At 35.8% G+C, this 21,614-nt stretch overlaps 1 protein-coding gene across 4 annotated transcripts in view; it reads left to right on the forward strand.

Annotated features, from left to right (window-relative positions):
- Positions 1-1,504: 1,504 nt before the first annotated feature.
- The window catches only part of LOC128022123 (voltage-dependent calcium channel subunit alpha-2/delta-3), a 42,279-nt gene continuing 22,169 nt past the window's right edge, over positions 1,505-21,614 (forward strand). For 3 of the 4 annotated variants that reach the window (XM_052609392.1, XM_052609393.1, XM_052609394.1), the window contains exons 1-11: positions 1,508-2,195; positions 2,960-3,041; positions 8,816-8,932; positions 11,263-11,322; positions 13,690-13,852; positions 16,059-16,190; positions 16,574-16,634; positions 16,824-16,974; positions 17,739-17,813; positions 17,934-18,023; positions 19,756-19,869. In XM_052609392.1, coding sequence (XP_052465352.1) covers positions 2,068-2,195; positions 2,960-3,041; positions 8,816-8,932; positions 11,263-11,322; positions 13,690-13,852; positions 16,059-16,190; positions 16,574-16,634; positions 16,824-16,974; positions 17,739-17,813; positions 17,934-18,023; positions 19,756-19,869 — 1,173 coding nt within the window. In that variant the 5' untranslated portion in view covers positions 1,508-2,067. Of the gene's footprint in view, positions 2,196-2,959; positions 3,042-8,815; positions 8,933-11,262; positions 11,323-13,689; positions 13,853-16,058; positions 16,191-16,573; positions 16,635-16,823; positions 16,975-17,738; positions 17,814-17,933; positions 18,024-19,755; positions 19,870-21,614 lie in introns of all 4 variants that reach the window. The other variant, XM_052609391.1, reaches the window with a different exon arrangement.

Consider the following 21,614-nt stretch of genomic DNA (forward strand, 5'->3'; position numbering starts at 1 on the left):
TTAATCTTATTGTTGTCTTTGTCATTCTGACCCTATAAGACCCTATAAGCACAGGTCACCGGTGAACAAAGACTTCTATTTCTGGATGTGCATCTATAGCTCCATTGGACATACTGTCAGGGATTACAATTTAAAATGTTTTCTATTTAAATATAGCCTATTTTAAAATGGAATTTATTCCTGTGATGCAAAGCTGAATTGTCAGCATCATTACTCCAGTCTTCAGTGTCACTTGATCCTTCAGAAATTATTCTTACATGCTGCATTTGATTCTCAGGGAATATTTTATTATCAATATTGAAATCAATTGTGCTGCTTCACGGTTTGGTGGAAGCTATGCTATAAATGTCATCGTAGAGTGTAGTTAGCAGCATTGCAGTAGGACGGTATGGCAAGTGTTCTTCAGTTTCAGTCACTGCTGAGTCTGTAATGTATGATGCATTTACCAGCTAATCATGACTGCACAGAGACGCAGACTGTGCTCAGACAGATCCATCAGAGCCCGTAACACACTCACACACAGATGCACCTCATCATTTATGTGCTTGTGGTAATTAGAGGAACAAAAAATAATGAGAATGAGAAAATAGCAATTAACTCCTGGATGCCATTGTTAAGCATCAGGCTCAAGGGGTCAGTGCTGTAGAAGTGACTGGTCATAAATCTCATTCACTTACTTTCTTTGACTACTTTCTGCTCTTTTATGGCATCTTTTGATGAGGAGCAGCTATCTGCATCTGGCTGACTTATTCTATACATCAACCTATTTTGCTGTATTCATTAAAGGAATAGTTCACACAAAAATAAAAAATAAATAAAAAATGCTGATAATTTACTCACCCTCAGGCCATTCAACATGTTGATTTTGCATGAAGTAGGGGACCTCATGGCCTAGTCGTTAGAGAGTTTAACTCCTAACCCTAAGGTTGTGCGTTTGAGTCTCGGACAAATTCAAATTCAGAGTACAAATTCTGTGTATGGCTCACCATACTTGGCTGTATGTCATGTCACTTTCGCTCACTAGATGAGTTTGTTTCTTTGAAGTTAAAAAAACTTCACAGCTTTTTACTGCATAAGATGTTACTTAATGGACTGGAGTAGTGTGAATTACTTGTGGATTATTGTGATGTTTTTATCAGATGTTTGGACTCTCATTCTGATGGCACCCATTCACTACAGTGGATCCATCGGTGAGCAAGTGATGTAAATGACAACTGGGACAACACCATTTGGAGGACAGAAATCTTGAATATTTTTAAACATAATTGGACTTTTGACTCAGTCTTACCGGTATTGAGATATAGCCGTTTGTGACAACTACCCTCGGTTAAATAAACCAGATCAAAACAGTTGTAACTCCAATATGCATAATCATGCACTGCTGTTAGGCTGTGAAAATTAACATTTTATCAGAATTAATAATAATGTTTAATTTATATAGATATATAATGTATTATATTATATATTTTTTGTAAATCCTAATTAATTATTAATATTTAAGTCAATATACCTAATCTCGAACCATATGATCCACCACTGCTTGATGCAAAAGCATCCCCAAACGGAGGAATGCGCGTTGCCGCGGAAAAGTTTCGCATCAGCTTCTCTCGTGTGCGCGCTCGCAAGAGGAAACTCGATGTCTCGATGACTTTCTAATCGCTTTTCCTCTCCCTAAACTTCTGCCTTTACTATATGCACCCGCCCCGATAGTGTCGTTCATCAGAATATCAGCAGCAGCGCAATAGTAGCTAGGCTAGTTCATTTGGTTATATTCAGCTCTGAGAGAAAGACTGCGTGAACAAAATAAGCATTGGAAACTGTTTTTGTTCTCTACAACCCTAATGCAGGGATAAAAAGCAAAGATTGATGTCAAAGAGGTCGTGGAGTGTGTGACAGCTGGGCGGAGAGACTGAAACTCCGGAGGCAGCACGCGCGCTGGGGCGGGCAGATGTGCAGCTGAATCCGCGCTTGGTGCTGTTTTTGTAACCAAGGGGAGAGAGACCGAGAGGAGGGGGGAGTTCTAAAGGGAGCCCGAGCCGCCGGTTCCGTTGCAGCTCGAGAATTCTTATGGAAAGGATGCAGCGGAACCGGAGAGTTCCTCTGATGCACGCGCGCTGCTTCCTCTTGTGTGTGATGAGCGCGTGCTGGACGGCGTTGGAGGTGCGGGGGTCCCAACCGGAGATCCCCCTATCTGTGTGAGTAGAAGAGCATGCATGCACAATATAAAGAAGAAGCCATGATAATTACATTCAACCTATTTGCATGTGCATAGAAATAAAGAGAGGTTAAAACTGTACTGCAACTAGATTTTAAAAGTACAAAGAATTGATGCGTTTACAATTTATGCACATTGCACTGCATATAAATGCATGCAAAATATAGAGAAGCCTCAGTTGTATTTCATCTATGCACATTTGTAAAGAGAGAGGTTAAAACTATTATTTATAATGGCTTTGTTTGTATTTTAATTGTGTAAAAAAATATGAAAGGCTATTCTTAAAAAATGTATGTATATTCTATTATATTTAAAGGTATGCAAAACATAGAGAATTAAAAAACATTTCATATATAATCATAGGCATACTTAGAGATAGGTTACAGCCATGCTTTGTGATGGTTACTGCGCTAAATTGTAGTTATTTGTGCAAATATGAGAGGCTTTTATTATATGTGTACATTATATGGACGTTTTAACTTTTTACAGTGTAGAAGGAAATTAAGAACTTTTTTTTTTTTTTTTTTTTAGGAAATACAGTAAATGAGAATCATAAAGGATGAAAATATGGATTACCTTACAAACCCCCATGCTCATATAGAATGCAATGATTACAAACAGTTATTGATATTAACTTATGTTAACTGTTTTACTCCTGATCTATCTTCATATTATTACTAATACTTGTAATGGTGGCATAATGCGTTTTAATCTGAATGATTAAATGGGTTCTTCCACCAACAGGGTGAAACTCTGGGCTTCAGCATTTGGTGGTGAAATAAAATCAATAGCTTCAAAATACTCAGGATCTCAGCTCTTACAGAAGGTATTCCCCCCACCTCTCTCTCTTTCTCTTTCTCTCGCACACACACTTGCATTGGCACACACACCTCTTCTTGGCTCATAAGAACACAGATGGCTTTGGCTTACAACATCCAGGTGTATAATCTGAGATGTGTGTGTTAGAGAACAGGAGAGGGAGTTTTTGGATAAGGCCCATTACACTCGGTTTCTTTCCCCCCGATCTATCTTTTGCATCGAAACACCTGTGTAGGACTAGCTGGAATAGACAAATAGAATAATTTAATAAATGTGTGTCTCTTTATAAATGACAAAGGAGCATCTGATGATGCACTACACGCTTAAGCCACATGGTGGCAGCTGATATTATGAACTGAGTGCTTCAAATCTTTTTCTGGTCATCGGGTTAACATTTTTGAGAATTAAGGCATTTGGAGATAAATGTTGTATGTTTTTAAATGGTTAAATAAGTCATGATGTTCTTTTAAAAAATTAGACGGTGCATAAAGCAGTCGCCACTTAATGCTTTAACCCCATCCCCCCCCCCTGTGTTATTATTGTATTATTTTTTAAAATGTATTTATTCATTCATATCCATTCATATTATGGAGTCTTTTTGGTGTTGCATGTTGTAGATGGTTTATATTTATGCATTAACTCAATGTTGATAACACTATATAAAAAAAGAGGCATGTACACATTGCAATATTCATATTGTATTATTAAAGTTGATATCTGTGCTGATATGTTGCAGATAAAGGTCTCCACCTGGTTTCTTTGTTCCACTGTAGCGTCTTCTAGCTATTACTGCCGTTTGAATGAACTATGCGGTGGCGTTATATACTACAGAACACACTTCATTTCCTCTCGGTTTCTATTGAAGGAAAAACAGTGATGGATGTTTTGAGATAACCCTCTCCCTCTCTCTCTCTCTGAAGTATTAATAAGTCTCTCAGTGTTGGGCTGAGATAAGAGAACAGCTCTCACCATCAGTGCACATATTATCGTCGTAATTACCTCCTCCCAGAAAGTGTGTACGTGACTCTTTAACTGAACCAGCCCGAGTCTGTGTATAAAACAGCAGAAATGAATGAAACTCAAGCTCACACTATCACAGCTGAATTTTCATTGATGTTAGTGAGGTATATAAGTGTCTATGTACAGTATGTGTCTATCTTGTGTGTGAGTGATAGAGACAATAAAGAAAATGTAGTTATGTTTGTCTGCATACAATACACTGATTGTTTAACTGATGATGAGATTTGGGGTCTATCTTTAGCTACAGGGCCCTTACTAACAGAAAAGAATCTTTAGTGTAGTCAGAGCCATTACTGGTGTTGTGTTAATCCACTGATCCGAGACCAATGTGGCTGATTTACCTTGCATAATTGTTAACAGAATTATTCACCCAAAAAATGAAAATTCTCTTTGTGTACTCACCCTTATGTTGATCCAGAACCATTTGCTTTTATGTTTTTACTGTTCAGTTCATAGTAACCATGTCTGTCAAGCTCTAAACAGACTCATAAACTAGTCCATATGACCCATGCGCTAAACTCCAAGTCTTCCAAAGTCATAAAATAGCTTAATGTGAGAAACAGACTAAAATAATTAAAGGGGTACTGCACTCAAACACTGAAATGTATTTACTTTTCTGCATGTCATTCCCAAATTGTATAACTTACTTTCTTCTGAGGAACATAAAATAAGATTTTTATTATTATTTTTTGTCTATACAATGGAAGACAATGGGTATTGTCTGCTTCCCTACATTCTTCATATATTACTATTATTATTATTATTATTAATAATGTTTTTTTTTTTGTTATTTACTGATAAATCTCATTTTCCATTGTGCATATTAGTATTCAATGTTCATAAAAAACCAACAATGAGTTAATAGAATATTATCAGATATTGTCTACTCCATTTATCCCCCCCCCCCCCCCCATTTATTATTATTATTATTTATTTATGTTTTTTTGGTGATTGCAAGACATATTTGGCAGATGTTGACACTGTAAATTGTTTAAAAATGTTTAGTAATCAGTGCTAGGTAGATTATTTACCAATTATAATATGTTACTGTTTCCAGATTACACATAAATTGTAGTCGAAAAGATATTCAGTTGATATATTTGTTCATCACATATATCAATAAGTATAAACAGTAAAACGTTAAAGATTATAACATTTTCAAAGAAAGTTTAATGAGGGAGAATAAATTATGAAAGGTTTACTTCCATTCTGTTAATAAGCGGTAATGCAATCAATAAAAAAGTAATCTAATTATGAATATATTTAATTAGACAAGCTTACTTTATGTAAGTAATCTTGTTATGTAACACAGATTACATGTCATCAGTTACAGTAGCAGTGTTTAACTATTCTTCAGTTTCCCATGCAAAAATACAACATAACGATTTGGAATGACGTTCAGGATACGTAAATAATGACCCAAGTTTCATTTTTGTGTGACCAATGCCTTTAAGGTGGAAATCTGTTCCTGATTCAGCCATAAGCATCAATAATAGACTTGTTCTACTAAAATTGATCTTCATCAACCTACACGTGCACGCGTATTAACAGATTGTAAAATGTCCCAGCCAGTTGTGTTCCCTCTTCATTGCAGTTTCTGCATATGTTTGCACTTTTTCCCATCATCCTGCTCAGTGGGCGTGACCGATGGGTGGGGCTCAGGGCCAATAAACTGTCTGTCTGAAGAGCTGGAAGCAGAAAGGGAGGGATGAGGCAGCAGGCCGGTTCATTAAGGAGATCGTTAAGAGTGATCATTAAGCTTGTTATGCAAAATTACCTGAATTTTACACAAAGGGGGAGAAAAACACCCATACAAATGCCACACTTAGTTGCTTTCAATTGCTGAAATTTCCACATCACCACAATAAAATAACAGACTGTACAAATACATTACCATTAGGCATCTTTACAGTGAATAATTCTGTAGCGTCTTGAGAATATGATGGGAAAAGCTTGTTAATGTTCAGCAGTTTTGTCCAGATTCTAAGACACTGACCGGGACTATTTCGCTACTCTGTTTTGAATCAGTGGGGTGATCATCAACTATTGATGAATGCAGCATTAATGGCTTTGATTATGGCGTTTTCGGGTGCCAGGATGGAGGGTGAGGGGTAGGGAGGCCGGACAGGCGTGAAATGAACTGTTCCGCCTCAATAACCCTCCATGGTCTCTCTCTTAAAGGGACAATTTGCTGCGATCTGTGTGTGGGGGTGTTTGAAACATGTCGTGGGATCTGAAATGTGCCAGCGTGTGTGTTTTCATGCAATGTAATGTCCTGTTGTCTGGTTAAAAAAAAAAAAAAAAAAAAAAGGAACGAGAATTTGCTTTGCTTACAGGACACTTATTTTTTTATCATATAGCATTTTTTTATTGTTGAAAGGATTGTGTTTAACATGTTTAGGTATGTGAATTGTGCAAGAATATATTTTTATGTGATTTGTATCCTGTTGCTTTTTTTTTGTGTCATAAGACAGGCCTTTTTTTATTTAAAAGTGCTGCCTTTGACACATTTTTGGATCTGAGATGTATGAGACGGTGTGTTTACATTGGATTTATTTCCTGTTGTCTTGATAAAGCTAGATACAAATTATATATATATGCTGTGCCTACAATAATAGAAAGAACTGTGTTAAACACATTTTTGGATTTAGTGATTGTGTGTGGGCGTGTTTTTGTGACATATGAGGACACAATGTATAATGACATGGGTATGACACAGGTATTACAAGGAGAGGGTGACTTATGAGGACATAACCCATGTCCCCATTTTTCAAAACGCTTATAAACAATACAGAATGAGTTTTTTTGAGAAAGTAAAAATGCACAAAGTTTCCTGTGAGGGTTAGGGTTAGGTGTAGGGTTGGTAAAGGGCGATAGAATATACAGTTTGTACAGTATAAAAACCATTACACCTATGGGATGTCCCCACATTTCATGAAAAAACAAACGTATTTGCAAACTTTAATAAAGCAGAACATTTTATTTATTTACTTCCATTTATACTCTCTCTCTGTGTGTGTGTGTGCTTTCATAAAATTGATCTCCTGTGTTATTTAAAAAAGTCATGAGAGCTATATGTTTATCCATTTTTCTCACTGGAAACTGATCAGATTGGCCTTTTCTAAAGTTAAGAGGACAGTCTGGGACACATTTTTGGATCTAAGATGTGTGGGTGTGTGTTCTCATGGGATTTATGTCCAATTGTCTTGATAAATTATATATTTGTTTTTCAGTATTTATAATAGGTCTTTATCAAAAAAGCTTTTTTAGAAGGTGCCTGCTGGAAATGTTAACTTTGCATCAGTGAGGCTGTGTGGCACACATTTTGTGAATTGAATGTGTTTCTTGGTGAATGTTACATCCACGTTTCAATTAAGCTAAAATTATTTTTATCAGAAAGGCTTTTTCTGAGTGGAGTGGTGTAAGCCTGCAGGCTAAGTATGTTTGAATGGTCTAATATCACAATGCCCGTTGAATGCGGTTGCTTCAGGTGTCGCTTGTACTGCAGACTCAGCATTGTCTGATGTGTAGTTCATTATCCAGACTCGCCCAGGCCTGACAACTTATTATCTTTCTCCTGAATTCTGACTCCATTTCAATTACCCTCCAACAATGCGTGGCCCTTTCGACAAGCCCCACCCAGCCCCCCCAAAGCGGCCCACACACAATGCTCTGCCTCCACCAATAATGCACACTGCAGTAGCAGTTCCACCAATTACAGCGACAAGATTGAGCTCGTTATATAGAGAGGATTTGTCTTATCAGCCAATCAGAGAGGCCGCTGTCAGAGAGAAGCGCACGACGGCACACTTATCTGAAGACTTGTGGCACTAACTCGAATGAGAACGACAGCTGTATTAACGCAGAGTAAATGCAAACCGTAGGTCATGGAGACTTGTAGAGGCCTCTTCTTACCATCCCATGTCTCTCCATCACTGTCTCTCACCATTTTTGTTTCAGTTTGTCTCATCCCTCCGTCTTCCACAGGCATGACCACCTCCTTCAGATTTGCATATGTCTAAATGTCCCAGTTCATCATTATTTACTGATCCCAGACAAATGAACTTGTCATGATGGACTCTGATCTGTTAAACTCATGTTTGGAGGTGTCACACTATCCATTAGACCAAAAGAAAAGAGTTTAAAAGATATGGGGCTGGAGAGTTTAGTTTGAGTTTTATGTCTGAATTTGCTGATTTTTAAGATCTCTGAAGTAGATTTTTAGGACTTTCTTTAGATATAAACAAAGCAGAGGCTTTCTAATAAGATGTCCTTTGAGAATTTTTGAGATTCTTCTGACCACAATGTGAAACACACACACACACACACACACACACACACACACACACACACACACACACACAGCATAAATGGAAGTAAATAAATAAAATGTTCTTTATTAAGTGTGCAAATATGAATGCAGTGAAATTAGTTAATTTCTATTTGCTACTTTTTTTTTTGTTCTTGTCTAATGTTTCCAATGTACTTGTCTGAGATATTCATGCATTTATTTTTGCATTATTTTGGTACATGCATATTTGTATTTTGTATTAATTGTGCTTATGTAAGACTTTAACTATTACCAGACAAAGCTGCATTAACAATATTTTAAAGAGCCTATTGTTTTGATGTAGGCTATTAATGACAGAAAGCGTGCGTTATATTTAAACATATTTGATGCTGTTTTTGTTGTTTAAAGATTTATATATGTATAGATAAAATCTACAAAACGTAATCTAGCATTTATTTATTTCTCTTTAGAAATACAAGGAATATGAAAAATCAGTACGAATAGAGGAGATCGACGGCGCAAAATTGGTGAAAAATCTGGCGCAGAATATGGAGGAGATATTTCGGAAAAAAGCGGAGGCCACACGAGTAAGTAAATTCTCAGCTTTTTTTTTTTTTTTTTTTTAATCAGTTTGTTAATATACTGATTTTTCTATGACTTCTATGATTTTTGCACGAATTCCTTTGTTTCAGTCAGCATTTCCATCATTCATGAATTAGATGCTGCAGCTCCAACATCTTTATTTATTACTAACGTTTAAAAAGCCTCTCGATTAAAGCTTCTCCCTTCTATACAGAAGAACGTATAGATTTTCCCGTTACAACCTGCTCGTGCCGTTATTCTTTAGAGGGACACACGCGGTCCAGGCTTTAATTGCCAGTGTGTGTGTGTGTGTGGAGTGTGTGTGTGTGTGTGTGTGTGTGTGAGGAGTGTGTGGAGGAGATAGGCTTATCTAGCTCCTGCAGATACACACTGTCACTTTATGATGCAATGGAGTCGGTTTGCCTAGAAAGGTAAAACCCATGAAATACACCTCATGCATTTGTAGCTTTCAACTGCATACTGATTTTATAAAATGCATGCGCGTATTTTGCCTAAATAAATGTACACGTTTGACGGATTTGAAGAGAGTTGATGCAGTTTATACCAGAGAAATCCAAGTGCATTGCAGCCCGTTTTATTTCGTTTGAAAATAATTCTATAAATGCAGGAAGACATAATTAAAAAAATTGTAGTTTCGTGTGTGAATCCAGAGTAATTTTATGTTTGAATGTTTTTTTTTTTCTTTTTTTTTTTACTGGAAAATTACGCATTGCCTCGTGCAAATAATTAATTTAACATAAGTTATTTTTAAACTAATGTTTTTGTTATATAGTTTACTTGTTGTAAGACAAATCTATAATAGCATTTCAAATATGTCCTCTTTTTATCCTCACCTGCTCAGTTGGAACAGAAAAAATCGCGCGCTGTCTTATTTGTCTGAAATATATTTCTGCAAGCTGTTTACAAGTGTTCATGTATAATATGCAGAACTTCAGTTGGGGTTGTTAAAGAATTAACTAGGTAACAAATCATAAACTGTCTTTTAGGGGTGTCATTTTCTTAAAATAAGCCTATCTCTGTCGGCTATTTGTTAGATTAACCTTTTACTGTTCGAATTAACAAACTATTGTACAAGTACGATTTTTCTACAGAAAACATTTATTTATTAATATTTATATTTAAATCTCTGCTGAAGCCATAAATGCTAATTTGTTGTTTGTGTAAACGTGCAGACTGATAATAATCGCAACTGGAAGCGTTAAAGCGTCGTACTGTTATTATGGTGACATTCTCAGGTAAAAGTGTAATTCAGTTCGCCAGCGCAATGTGAAAATACGCGCTCTAACCACCTCGAGATTTAGCTTTTGTGGTTAATGAGGCGATTAAAAACACGACTGAAATGTATTTGTGTGAAAAGTGCACACAAGTCACCCCAGCCTTTTTTTTTTTCATGTTCTTTTGGGGTCAAAAAAAGAAAGACAGACCAAAAAACAACAACAGGCATGCGTAAACAAAGACATGTTTTTTTTTTTTTTCAGGAACATAACTTCATTTTATTATTATTATTATTATTATATTTTACAGAGCAGCTTGGCTAGAGGGTGTTTACAAATTGGCACGAAGCCTTGTTTTTGGTTATGTTGCTGTAATTTCCTCGAAATACGACAAGTATTAATTATTTTTCCTAAAGCACTTTGTGGATTGGAAGCAATTATACCGCCATGTAACTAAAAATACATGCCAGCAGTTTTCAATGACGACAAAACATGCACTGTCCTTTACACACACACACACACACACACACACACACACACACACACACACACACACACACACACACACACACACACACACACAACACGTGTTTACAACAAGGCAACAAGCAGCCACGTGAAATACAACCTGTTTGCAAACAGCAGCCAAACTTAACTGTTCAGTTTTTACTGTAAAGAGGTATCTTATACAATTACTTTCATAAATAATTCATTATGCCTATTTATCTTTCATTCATAAGTCTTTATGAGGGGCTTGTCACTTTTTCTCAGGTTTCTCAAGGTCAGTTTACATTGAAATTGAAAGTCAGTGTATGAACCCATATATAAACCAAGGCATTTTAAAAGTATATTGACTTACAGTATGATCTGATAAGCATTATAAGCAGTATAATTATAATATATTTGTTAATGACACACTGATGAAACATAGGAAAGTTATAAAATGTATTTTACATAGCTAGAGGCTATTATTATTATTACTACAACTAATGTTTCCATCTCTGAGAGCTCTTGTAGTCCATCAAGAAGAAACCTGTTCTTGCCATTAATAATCTCTTCTAAGTTTCTGCTGTTTTTTCTGTGATGTTACTCATATGTAGAGGCTCGTAGAAGCAGCAGAGGAAGCTCATCTCCAGCATGAGGAGAACCCTGACCTACAGGTGAGAGAGTTTGTACACTTGTACAGTATGTTTTGGAGTAGTATATGGAAGGATTTCAGAACCATGGACAGTTCTTTGTTCAGAAACAAAGAAAACCCCAGTTGTTATATTGCTGTAAATCCACCCTGTGATATAATAAATATCCAAACACATCTAAAATTATTTGCATATATATTTTTTTAAATATTCCTTGTAATTGGGAATTGTATGGTGTTCTTTAGAATAGACTCTGTCTTAGGAGATGTTTTCATGGTAAAGCCCCTCACACTCCTTGCTGTAATCTCATGGCCGTGTTTTATGCTAATGTCCTGTACATGACCTCCAGCATAGTTCTTGAAGTGAATTATATTTATATATATATTTATGTGCTGGAAGCCCTCCCCTCTATCCGGCCTCCACACTCTGACTAAGATAAATGACTCCACGATGGCTGCGCTATTCAGGGACAAATGGAAAATTCACTGAAGCAAAATACGTTTAAAATAATGGTATCCCCCCTCAGTAATGAATTCATGCACTCGCTCTGTTATACGTAGGAATACATTTCCAATGATTCATAAACATTTATTTATTTTTTTATTCACAAAACTAATTTTAGTGGAAGAATTGTTGTTTATATAACAGAAAAGTTTTTGCTGAAAAGAAGGATGTTTATTTTAGATATACAAACTCATATACAGTCATATACACTTGTTCATTCAAATTTCTTTTGTAGGCCTAGCATTATATATATATATATATACACACACGCACACACACTCATATATTTATAAGTGTGTTTGCATATATATATATATATATTTTTTTTTTTTAATTGTAAAAATTAATATAAAATTGTTGTCTAAAAATTATTTATTAAAATAAATTTTTTGTGATTTTTTTTATTGATTTGATGTTGATCAATGACTTCAGGACGTTACATATGCAAAAGATAAAAAAAAAGTAATAAAAAAGAATAAAGAAAAAAATATTACAGTTACAAAAGGTATACAATTGCACTTTCACTGCCTCACTGTACATAATATAAAAACTAGTCTGGTCAAACATGAATGTTTCTAAAGGTCTGGATGAAACAGTTCCAACCACGACTCTTTGTAGGAGGAGTTCTGACACCACTGAGACCGGGACTCGGTCGGGTGTGCAGCACCTGCTCCTGCTGTTTGTTGATAACCCTCAAAAGCTTGTCGCAGTGCTGTGAGAAATGCTGAGTGTGGAGCGTTTGTCCTCCGTCTCGCTACGCTCCCCCCTCCGCCCCTCCAGGGGTGTATCACTGGAGCGCCCAGCCGTGGTATGAGCTGTCAGTGCTGGGCTTTGTACTGATGCACCCCCCTCCCCAACAGGAGCTGTAGTCAAGTGGATACACCCATACACACACCACTTAATGGTAAACACAAAGGTGTTACCAAGTACACTCACTTAACAGATAGATAGCCTCTCTTTTACAGAATGACCTCTGGTCCAGTAAAGTGAGAGGTAGTTTAATCACGCAGGGCCTCTGGACACAAACTAAATGTTCTTCGTCCCTTATCCTTTATAGTTCGACTGGGGCAACAGAGACATTTTTGTGTGTGTGCGTATTCTCCATTAACATAACCTTTTTTAATGGTTTAGAAAATCCACTTATGCATACCTGAATGTTTTCCTGTAGGAAAGAAAAATCTCAAATGTTTAATGTCTGTTTTCTTTTTTTTTCTTTTTCTTTTTTTTTTTTTAACTCACAACAGTTTCGGATCTCAACACTGTCTGAAACTTTGCTCATAGTTGACATCTGCATTGAAGTCTTCATTAAAAAAAGGCAGAAATTTCAATATGAACTTCAATATGAACTTTCTTGGAGAAACTGCCAAAGTTGATACTTAAATGATAATTAAACATAACAGATCTTTGTTAAATCCCTGTTAAATCATATTTATTCATGTATTTGTATAAGAAGTCTCATATACTCACCATTTATTTGATCAAATACAGTATGTAGTAAAAATATTTATATTTTTAAATAAATATTTTTTAAAGAAACATTTCTAATTACTATTAATGTTGAAAACAGTTGTGCTGCTTCATATTTTTGTGGAAACCTTTAAATATGTTTTTTTTTTCAGGATTCTTTGATTAATAGAAAACATCATTTATGTGAAATAGAAAACTTGTAGCATTGTAATTCTATTTACTGTCCTTTGGATCAATTTAAATGTCCATGCGGAGTTAAATTATTAATCGTTTTTTTTATCTTATTGACTACAAACTTTTAAACAATAGTGTACTGTAACATTATATAATAAATAATTGTAATATTTTGCATTTGCATTTTCTTTTTTCCAGCCTGAGACCCCTACGTTTACTAGTTTTTTTGTTCATTTTTCCCTACAGTATGAGTATTTCAACGCAGTGCTGATAAATGAAGTGGATGAAGACGGGAACAGCGTGGAGCTGGGAGGAGAGTTCCTCCTGGAACCCAACGATCATTTTAATAACCTATCCGTCAACCTCAGCCTCAGCGTGGTGCAGGTGCCAACCAACATGTACAATAAAGGTGATGCATCCTGTTTTTACTTGGACATACAGAATATGAGATGTGATGCAACCTACATGACACGTTGATTGGTTGATGGCAGTACAAGAACACGCAGGATGAGAAAAACATCTGTTCGTTTCATGCTTTTTAAGAGCCCTCAGAATTTAAGAATTGGTAAACATCTGCTATAGTATAATGAAATATCATCAGTTATTGATTGGATAGAGGCAGATGTAAAAAATAAAATAAAATTAAAAAAAATTAACCCCGAATCAATTGTTCACTGCGAAATCAATAACATGCATTTAGAAAATATGCACAGTCAAACATTTGTAATCAATAGTTTTTTTTATGTTTTTTTGAAATATAATTAAATAATTTGATGAAATATTATCAAAATTAGGTATAGAAAAGAATCACCCCCCTTTACAGTAAATACATTTTTGACACGTATTATTTTTCTAGTAATTCAATGGCCTTGAGTCAATTATTCCACTTATACTACGGTTACAACACCTCAAGACATTAATCAGATGATACATTTAAAGGGATTCATCCGTTTTTTGTACTTAAATCGTCCAAAGCTACATTTTAAAGCTGGTAATAGAGGCTTGAGCCATTGATAACATTCTAATGCAGTTATTAATGAACTTATTAGAAAGAGAGTGAGAGAGACAGACACAGAGAAAGATAGAGAGCGAGAGAGAGAGAGAGAGAGAGAGAGAGAGAGAGCTTGTGTGAATTGAGTTACCTCTGTGCGTCCCTCAACAGTGTTCTGCAGCAGTGTATCTAAACAGCGCTGTTATTATCTCGCTAGTTTCTAATTTCATGTGTATTTACTTTCAGAAAACCACCTGTCACGTTGTTGTTTTTGTTAGTCCTGTGTGCTGTATAGGTAATATATGCTAATTTTGGTTATTACAGTTAACTATGCGAAGTGATATGGAACTGTAATGCGGTCAGGAAATCTGCCTGGAACTACGTTCTCCATGCGTTTGCCTGAAAATAATAGCACACCTCAGAGCTTTCGTCAGCCAATCAGATTCAAGCATTCAATGGCCCCATAGTATAAGTGAAAGATATAACACCAACAGAAATAAAAAATTAAAAGCCAGAATCAATGAGTTGGAAAAGGATGACTTGTAAACTCAATCAGGTGTAGCTAATCACCTTCTCAATGGCACACAAAGCCATTTGACTTTCAACTGTGGTGATTTTGATTAGCTCAGCATGAAAAGAGGTTTCCAAAAGCATTTCAGTCCTTTGTAGTGTAACTGAAGCAAACAATCATCTATGGATGTTTAAGGCACTGTCAAAAGATCTCTGGGAGAAAGTTGTGGACAGGCACAAGTCAGGAGATGTATACAAAGGCATTTCAAATTCTTCATCAATGCCTAGAAGCACAAGGAAATCTATTATTAAGAAGTGGACATTATTTAGTACAACACAGACCCTCCCTGGATCAGGACATCACTCCAAACTGGATGAAAGAGCCATGAGGAAACTGGTCAAAGAGGCCTACAGCAACTCTGAAGAAGTTGCAGGAATTTATGACAGTGAGTGAGTGGTCATTGTGTGCATGTGACAACAATATCATGTCACCATATTATGCGATAAACAGCTCCTGGGTGTCCTGGCAGAAACTGACCCAAAAGATAAGAGTAAAAGTAAAAGTAAAAGATAAGAGCGAGTTAAACTAGTATGTCATAGAGCAGTGATAATAGCCCATCACCTCGGGTCATTTTGAAATTACTGATCCGGGAACGAACTCCTCAGTGTCACTGCAGCACTACGGGTCAATAAATACCTGGGGACAATGCAATGAACACAGCCAAGGGCTCAATGTCCCAGCAAAGAGTGCGGTGAGAACAGAGTAATCGCTCTTAAAGTAGCTGTTCACTTTGTGATCTGTGGATGCTGCAGTGGCCGCTCACGCATGGTGGATGCGCCTCGTCCCTTTGTGTGCGCCCGTAATGGCCTTTCATTGGCATCGCTTTGTTTGCTGGAGGACAAAGGCAAAGGGTTTTTTATGGAGTCAGGTTGGACTCGGAGCAGAAGGAGGGGTGAAACTGGATGAATTGATTTAACTGCTCCTCTTTTGGCTTGTACGATGAATGAAATTAGGGTTAAAGGTCAAATTAGAACGGTCTTATTGCTTTGATTGCGAATGCTTCAAATAAACTTTACACATTTTCTCACTCTTTCTCTCTCTTCGTCCTTTCAGACCCTGACATAGTTAACGGAGTCTATTGGTCGGAAGCCTTGAACAAAGTTTTCGTGGATAACTTTAAAAGGGACCCGACTCTTATTTGGCAGTACTTTGGAAGCGCTAAAGGTTTTTTCCGACAATACCCAGGTACGTAATGTTGCAGTATGTCTGCGCAAGAACTGATGAAGATCAAACTGGCTGATTTTGCTAATGTTGTAATTTTACAGACCATCAGAGAGGACATAAGAGAAAATTCATTCCATTAATCAAAGCTTGTGGCAGACTAAATCACAGCTTACATCTTACAGCATTCTGCAAAATTTACATATATTAGCTATTTGTGCTAAACAGATGTGGTTAAAGAGCTGAGCCACAGAGCTTTACCATCTTTTGGACTTTTAGCCAAAGAGTCTGCAAAACAATAAATAGGAAAAATTAAATGAAGTCATATATATATATATATATATATATATATATATATATATATATAATATAAAATCTAATTCTTTTTACACTATGTGTGTTCTCAGGGGTGAAATGGCATCCTGATGAGAACGGTGTCATTGCGTTTGACTGCAGGAACAGGAAATGGTAAGGACAGTTTTTTATTTCCTGCTTTAAATGATTCTTAAAAAGTCTTTTTTGTGCTTTTTTTTATTTGTGTTGTGGTGGTGAGTGTGATCAGCTCTGTTTCGTTTTCAAGAATAGATTCCAGTATAGCCTAACCGTAGTTTATTTCGAATCTATTCATGTGTGAATTGATGGATTCATGGATCTCAGGTATATCCAGGCAGCCACCTCTCCCAAAGATGTTGTGATTCTGGTGGATGTCAGTGGCAGTATGAAGGGTTTAAGATTGACTATAGCCAGACAGACGGTTGCTTCCATACTGGACACACTTGGGGATGATGACTTCTTCAACATTATTGCAGTGAGTTCAAGAAAGCTTCCTCACTTGTGTAAGGCTTGGGAAATCTTAGCCGCCTTTCTCTCCATTTGCTTTTATGAATATAGATATCATTCCAAATGCTGCTCCTGATTAAAGCAGCTTATCAGTTTCCACAATCCAAATGTTAATGACTAACAATACCTTATTGTATATAAAACTTAATCTAGAACAGTGGCTGTGGAAAACTTAGTATTTTAAGAAATGAACAATCAAATCAAAACTGATTTCTGTTTCTAATAAATTCTGTTCTTTTGAAGTTTCTGTTCATCAAAGAATCTTGAAAATAAAGTTTCATGGTTTCCACCAAAAATACTAAGCAGCTCAACACTTATTTGTTTACTGAGCAGCAAATCAGCATATGTAAATGATTTCTGAAGGATCATGTGATTCCACTGAAGACTGGAGTAATGATGCTGAAAATTCAGATTTACCATCACAGGAATTAATTATATTTTAAAATATATTAAAATAGATAATTATTTTAAATGGTTTTAAAAGGTTTTTTTTTTTTTTGACAAAATAAATAGTGAGTATAAGAGACTTCTTTCAAATACATTTAAAATCCTGACGTCCCCAAGCTTTTTTTGATCAATTTGTTTTGTTTTGAAAGCTACAGTATGTTCATGCACTTAAAAAAGCAAGGAAATTTGATTTAATATCCATATGTGAAATAACCAGTACCCTTTAGGATATCAATTAATATTTTAATTAATTCTCACTGTGTCTAATTTCTCCTGTGTTTCCAGTACAACCAAGAGATCCATTATGTGGAGCCCTGTCTAAATGGCACTCTTGTTCAAGCTGACAGCACTAATAAGGATGTATGTCTTTCTCTTATTAAACAATGGCACACACTTTCTGGCTATAATCACCTAATTTTGGGTGAAATTAGGATTCCTAAAACATATCTGAAAGCCGTTTCTCTTGTTCTTATTCATCAGCACTTTAAAGAGCATCTAGACAAGTTATTCGCCAAAGGAATCGGACTCCTGGGCAATGCACTGACTGAGGCTTTCACTATCTTAAATGAGGTAGGTGAAGATTACCAAAAGCGCGAGATTACAGAGATCCGGTATCATGACAGCTCTCCGTTCTGCTCCTACTCAAGTGTGTGTGTGTGTGTGTGTGTGTGAGCGTGTGTGAGCGCACATTCTGACTCTCTGTTCCAGCCCCTCCTCGAGACACCTCTATCTCTCCGTGTGATTAATTGTGGTAATTGGCAGTCCTGATTAATACACTGATGAAAGAGAAAGCAATTGCAGACGAGATAGCGCTCAAAGTCAGTCCGGTTGTGCCCTTTATCTCTCTTTTCTCAGACCACTAGTCTCTCAGAAAGAGCGGGGAGGGGAGAAACGCAGAGACAGAACGGAGGATAGGGTTATATCTGTATTTGTCACATTCATTAGATCCAGTCCATTAATATGGTAATCGTAAAAGCCAGAGTCCGGCCCCTTTAAAGGACCGCATACTGTGTTTGTGTCTGATTGGTTGAAAGTTAAAACAGTGAAGTAGATGCAGCAGTCTTTGACTTTTCGAATGACATCATGCACTGCACCGCAGTAAAGTTTGTTTAGTGCGAAGACTATTATAGAGAATCAAAGGCATGATAATGCAGTGTGTTCTAGCAGCAAAATGTATCATTTTAAATACTACATAGTGTATTCTGCTCATATATATAGATTAAATCCCTTCTTTTAACCTAGAAATTAACTCAAATAATTCTGGAAAACATGATTTGGATCAGGTTTTGTTCATTTCAAGTTACTATATTATACACAACTATTCAAAAGGGCAGATTTTAATTTAATTTAATTTTTTATTATTTTATCGATTTCAAGTAAAAGCTGTTCTTTTGTACTTTCAGTTAAAAAAAATTTTTTTTTATGAAAACTGATTATGGTTTCCACAAAAAAATATAATAGTTCAACACCGATAACAATAACATATGTTGATTTCTGAGGAATCATTTGACACTTAAAATGTAAAGACCGCTTAAAATTCAGTACTTGCAATCAAAGAAATAAACTACAATAAAAAAAAAAAAAAATAAAGTAGATAATAGCTGTTTTTAAATGTAAAAAAAACACAATAATTGTGATAAAATAAATACATTGGTTAGCATAAGAATCTTAATAAAAATATTGCTTTTTTTATTTTATATGATGTTGTATAGTTATATTATTATATATGTTATATATTATTATTCTTCTTCTTTTTTTTACATGTTATTTTAAATTTTTACTAGATGGACGTGATTTTACTTTTGGATGTGACTGCAATCATAACCTTGTCATTTTTGTTTGTATATTATCTTGTCTATTGTCTGCATATTACAAAGGTTTGATCAAAACTTGCAGAACTTCACTAAAACAGTTGATGCATTGTCACCAGTATCACACACATACTTTATCCAAGCAGCACAATCATAAAATAACTAAACAGTAAAGTATAAAAGGTTGTGCTATTTTGTGTCCAACGTTAAGCTACTGATACTGTCATAAAATGTGGTCACCAGTCACTCCTGATATTGACCAGTCAGCATCCAGGACCAGAACCATTGTTTCACACAGCATAAACACAATATCGGCTATAGCTCATTTCAGACTGATAATGTAGATACAGAAACAATTTTGAAGACAATTTCCTGTTTGATTCTGTTGTTAGTGAATCTCTCTAAGGCTGTTTGGTTGTTTAAGTTTATTCTGGTGACCAAATTCTCATTCTTATAATGAAAAGTCTCTCTCTCTCCCTCTCTCTGTGCAGATTAATCAGACCGGCCGTGGAAGTTCATGTAGTCAGGCGATCATGCTGATAACAGACGGAGCTACTGAAATGTACGATAATGTTTTTGCCAAATATAACTGGCCTGAGCGCAAGGTAAGATAAAAATGATTAAAACGGAGGTTTTCCATGCATAACAACCACATCAGTTTCAAATCATGAATATGTGTCATTACATCTTACTTGAGATACATTATAAACTGCAGCCTTGTTTTCTTGTTTGTTTCCTGCCTGAGTACAGCGTTTTTTCTCTTACTTTATAGATTTAGTTATGATTGCTTTTTTTCACCCCTGCACAAGTGTAAAATTCCCTTTTGAGAACATTTTGACATTTTGAAGAATTGTGTTTGGCTCCTGCGGTGGTTGTCTGAAAAAGTGTGTTAATGTATATTGAACTGCTGACAGCACCAGTTTATTTGACACACTCTTCAAACATGGGGGAAAATGTTGAATAAACTGATTTGGAGGGTTTGCTCATGTACCTGCCCTTGGCGGTGCTGATTCAGTCACCTGATTGACCCTGTGAACCAGTATTTGACAACAGCACAGTTTGAGCTAGCAGACGTGTTCATAAAGCACTAGGCGTTCAGGGGAACATGCTACGCATTCCTGGTCTGGATTGGTTGTGTGTGTAAGTCTGCGTCTCATGTCCTAATCAGCGGGGGGAGAAATGTGTTTTTACAGCCTGCAGAAGGTATGCCTGTGTTTGTGTGTGTGTGTGTTTGTGTGTGAATTGTCGCTGGCCCACTGCGGTGTAACCGTTCAGTATTGGTTGGTATCAAAAACCATTTATACATGGGAGACAGGAGCAATGTACTGAGAAATGGAGGGATGGAGAGTGAAAAAGAGGGAGGGAGAGGGAGAAAAAAATGAATGCGCAGTGAAGAAACACTGAGAGGAATGGTTGCATTCACACTGGCCGTATTTTGAGAGCACCTTCATGAACACAAATTAATAAATAAGAGAAATGTGTAAACATTCAAGGATGTGCATTTTGGTCAATCCGTCTTCTGTATTGAGAAAAAGATAAATCTATTTGTCCTTTATACTTGGTCCGATGTCTTTGTTGCATTTGACTGTGTTTTATCATCTTGGAGCAGGAGCATCGTTAACTTGATAAAGAAACTACAAAACATGAAGAGCATTTAATTTTTTTAGATGCATTTCTGAAATCGCCTTTAAAAAATGTAAAAACATAAAATCTTGTTTTGAGGCTTGTTATCAAAAAAATAAATAAAAATAAAGTAAATTAAAATATTAGGTGAAAGAAAAATTATATATATATATAAAATACATTAAAGCTATATAGCAATATAAAAACTAATAAAAACGACAAAGGCACAAAACTAAATTACAAAAATATATATATATAAATAAAAGCGAATTAAAAATATGAATAAAAAATATTATAGAATATAAATAAAGCTAAAAAAAAACAATGGTTTTAAGGCCCTGCATTTCTCACAGCCTGAAATGATTTGATGTTCAAAATAGAAAAATAAAGAAAGATAAAAGTAAAATAGCAATTGGCATGTTTTCCTGAATGATCGCTGCTGTCAGTCTCAGTACTCATGCAGGGTCTCTGGGAGATATCTAAAACTGAATCATAAAACATATGGTGAACAATTTTCCTAGCTGATTTGTTACACCAGTTGTGTAATTAAGTAAATGCGCCAAGGCAGTTGTTTTCCAATGAGTAATCAAGTAATCAGGATTTACCCTGACGTTGGGAAATTGCATTGTGGGAAAGAAACAGATTCTTCAGAGATCTAATTAATTGTACATACAAATACATACAAGTACTGACTAAACTAAATTGAAACTGTAGCATGCCAAGTGTA

Source organism: Carassius gibelio, chromosome A11 (assembly GCF_023724105.1).
Source record: "Carassius gibelio isolate Cgi1373 ecotype wild population from Czech Republic chromosome A11, carGib1.2-hapl.c, whole genome shotgun sequence".
Lineage (NCBI taxonomy): Eukaryota > Metazoa > Chordata > Actinopteri > Cypriniformes > Cyprinidae > Carassius > Carassius gibelio.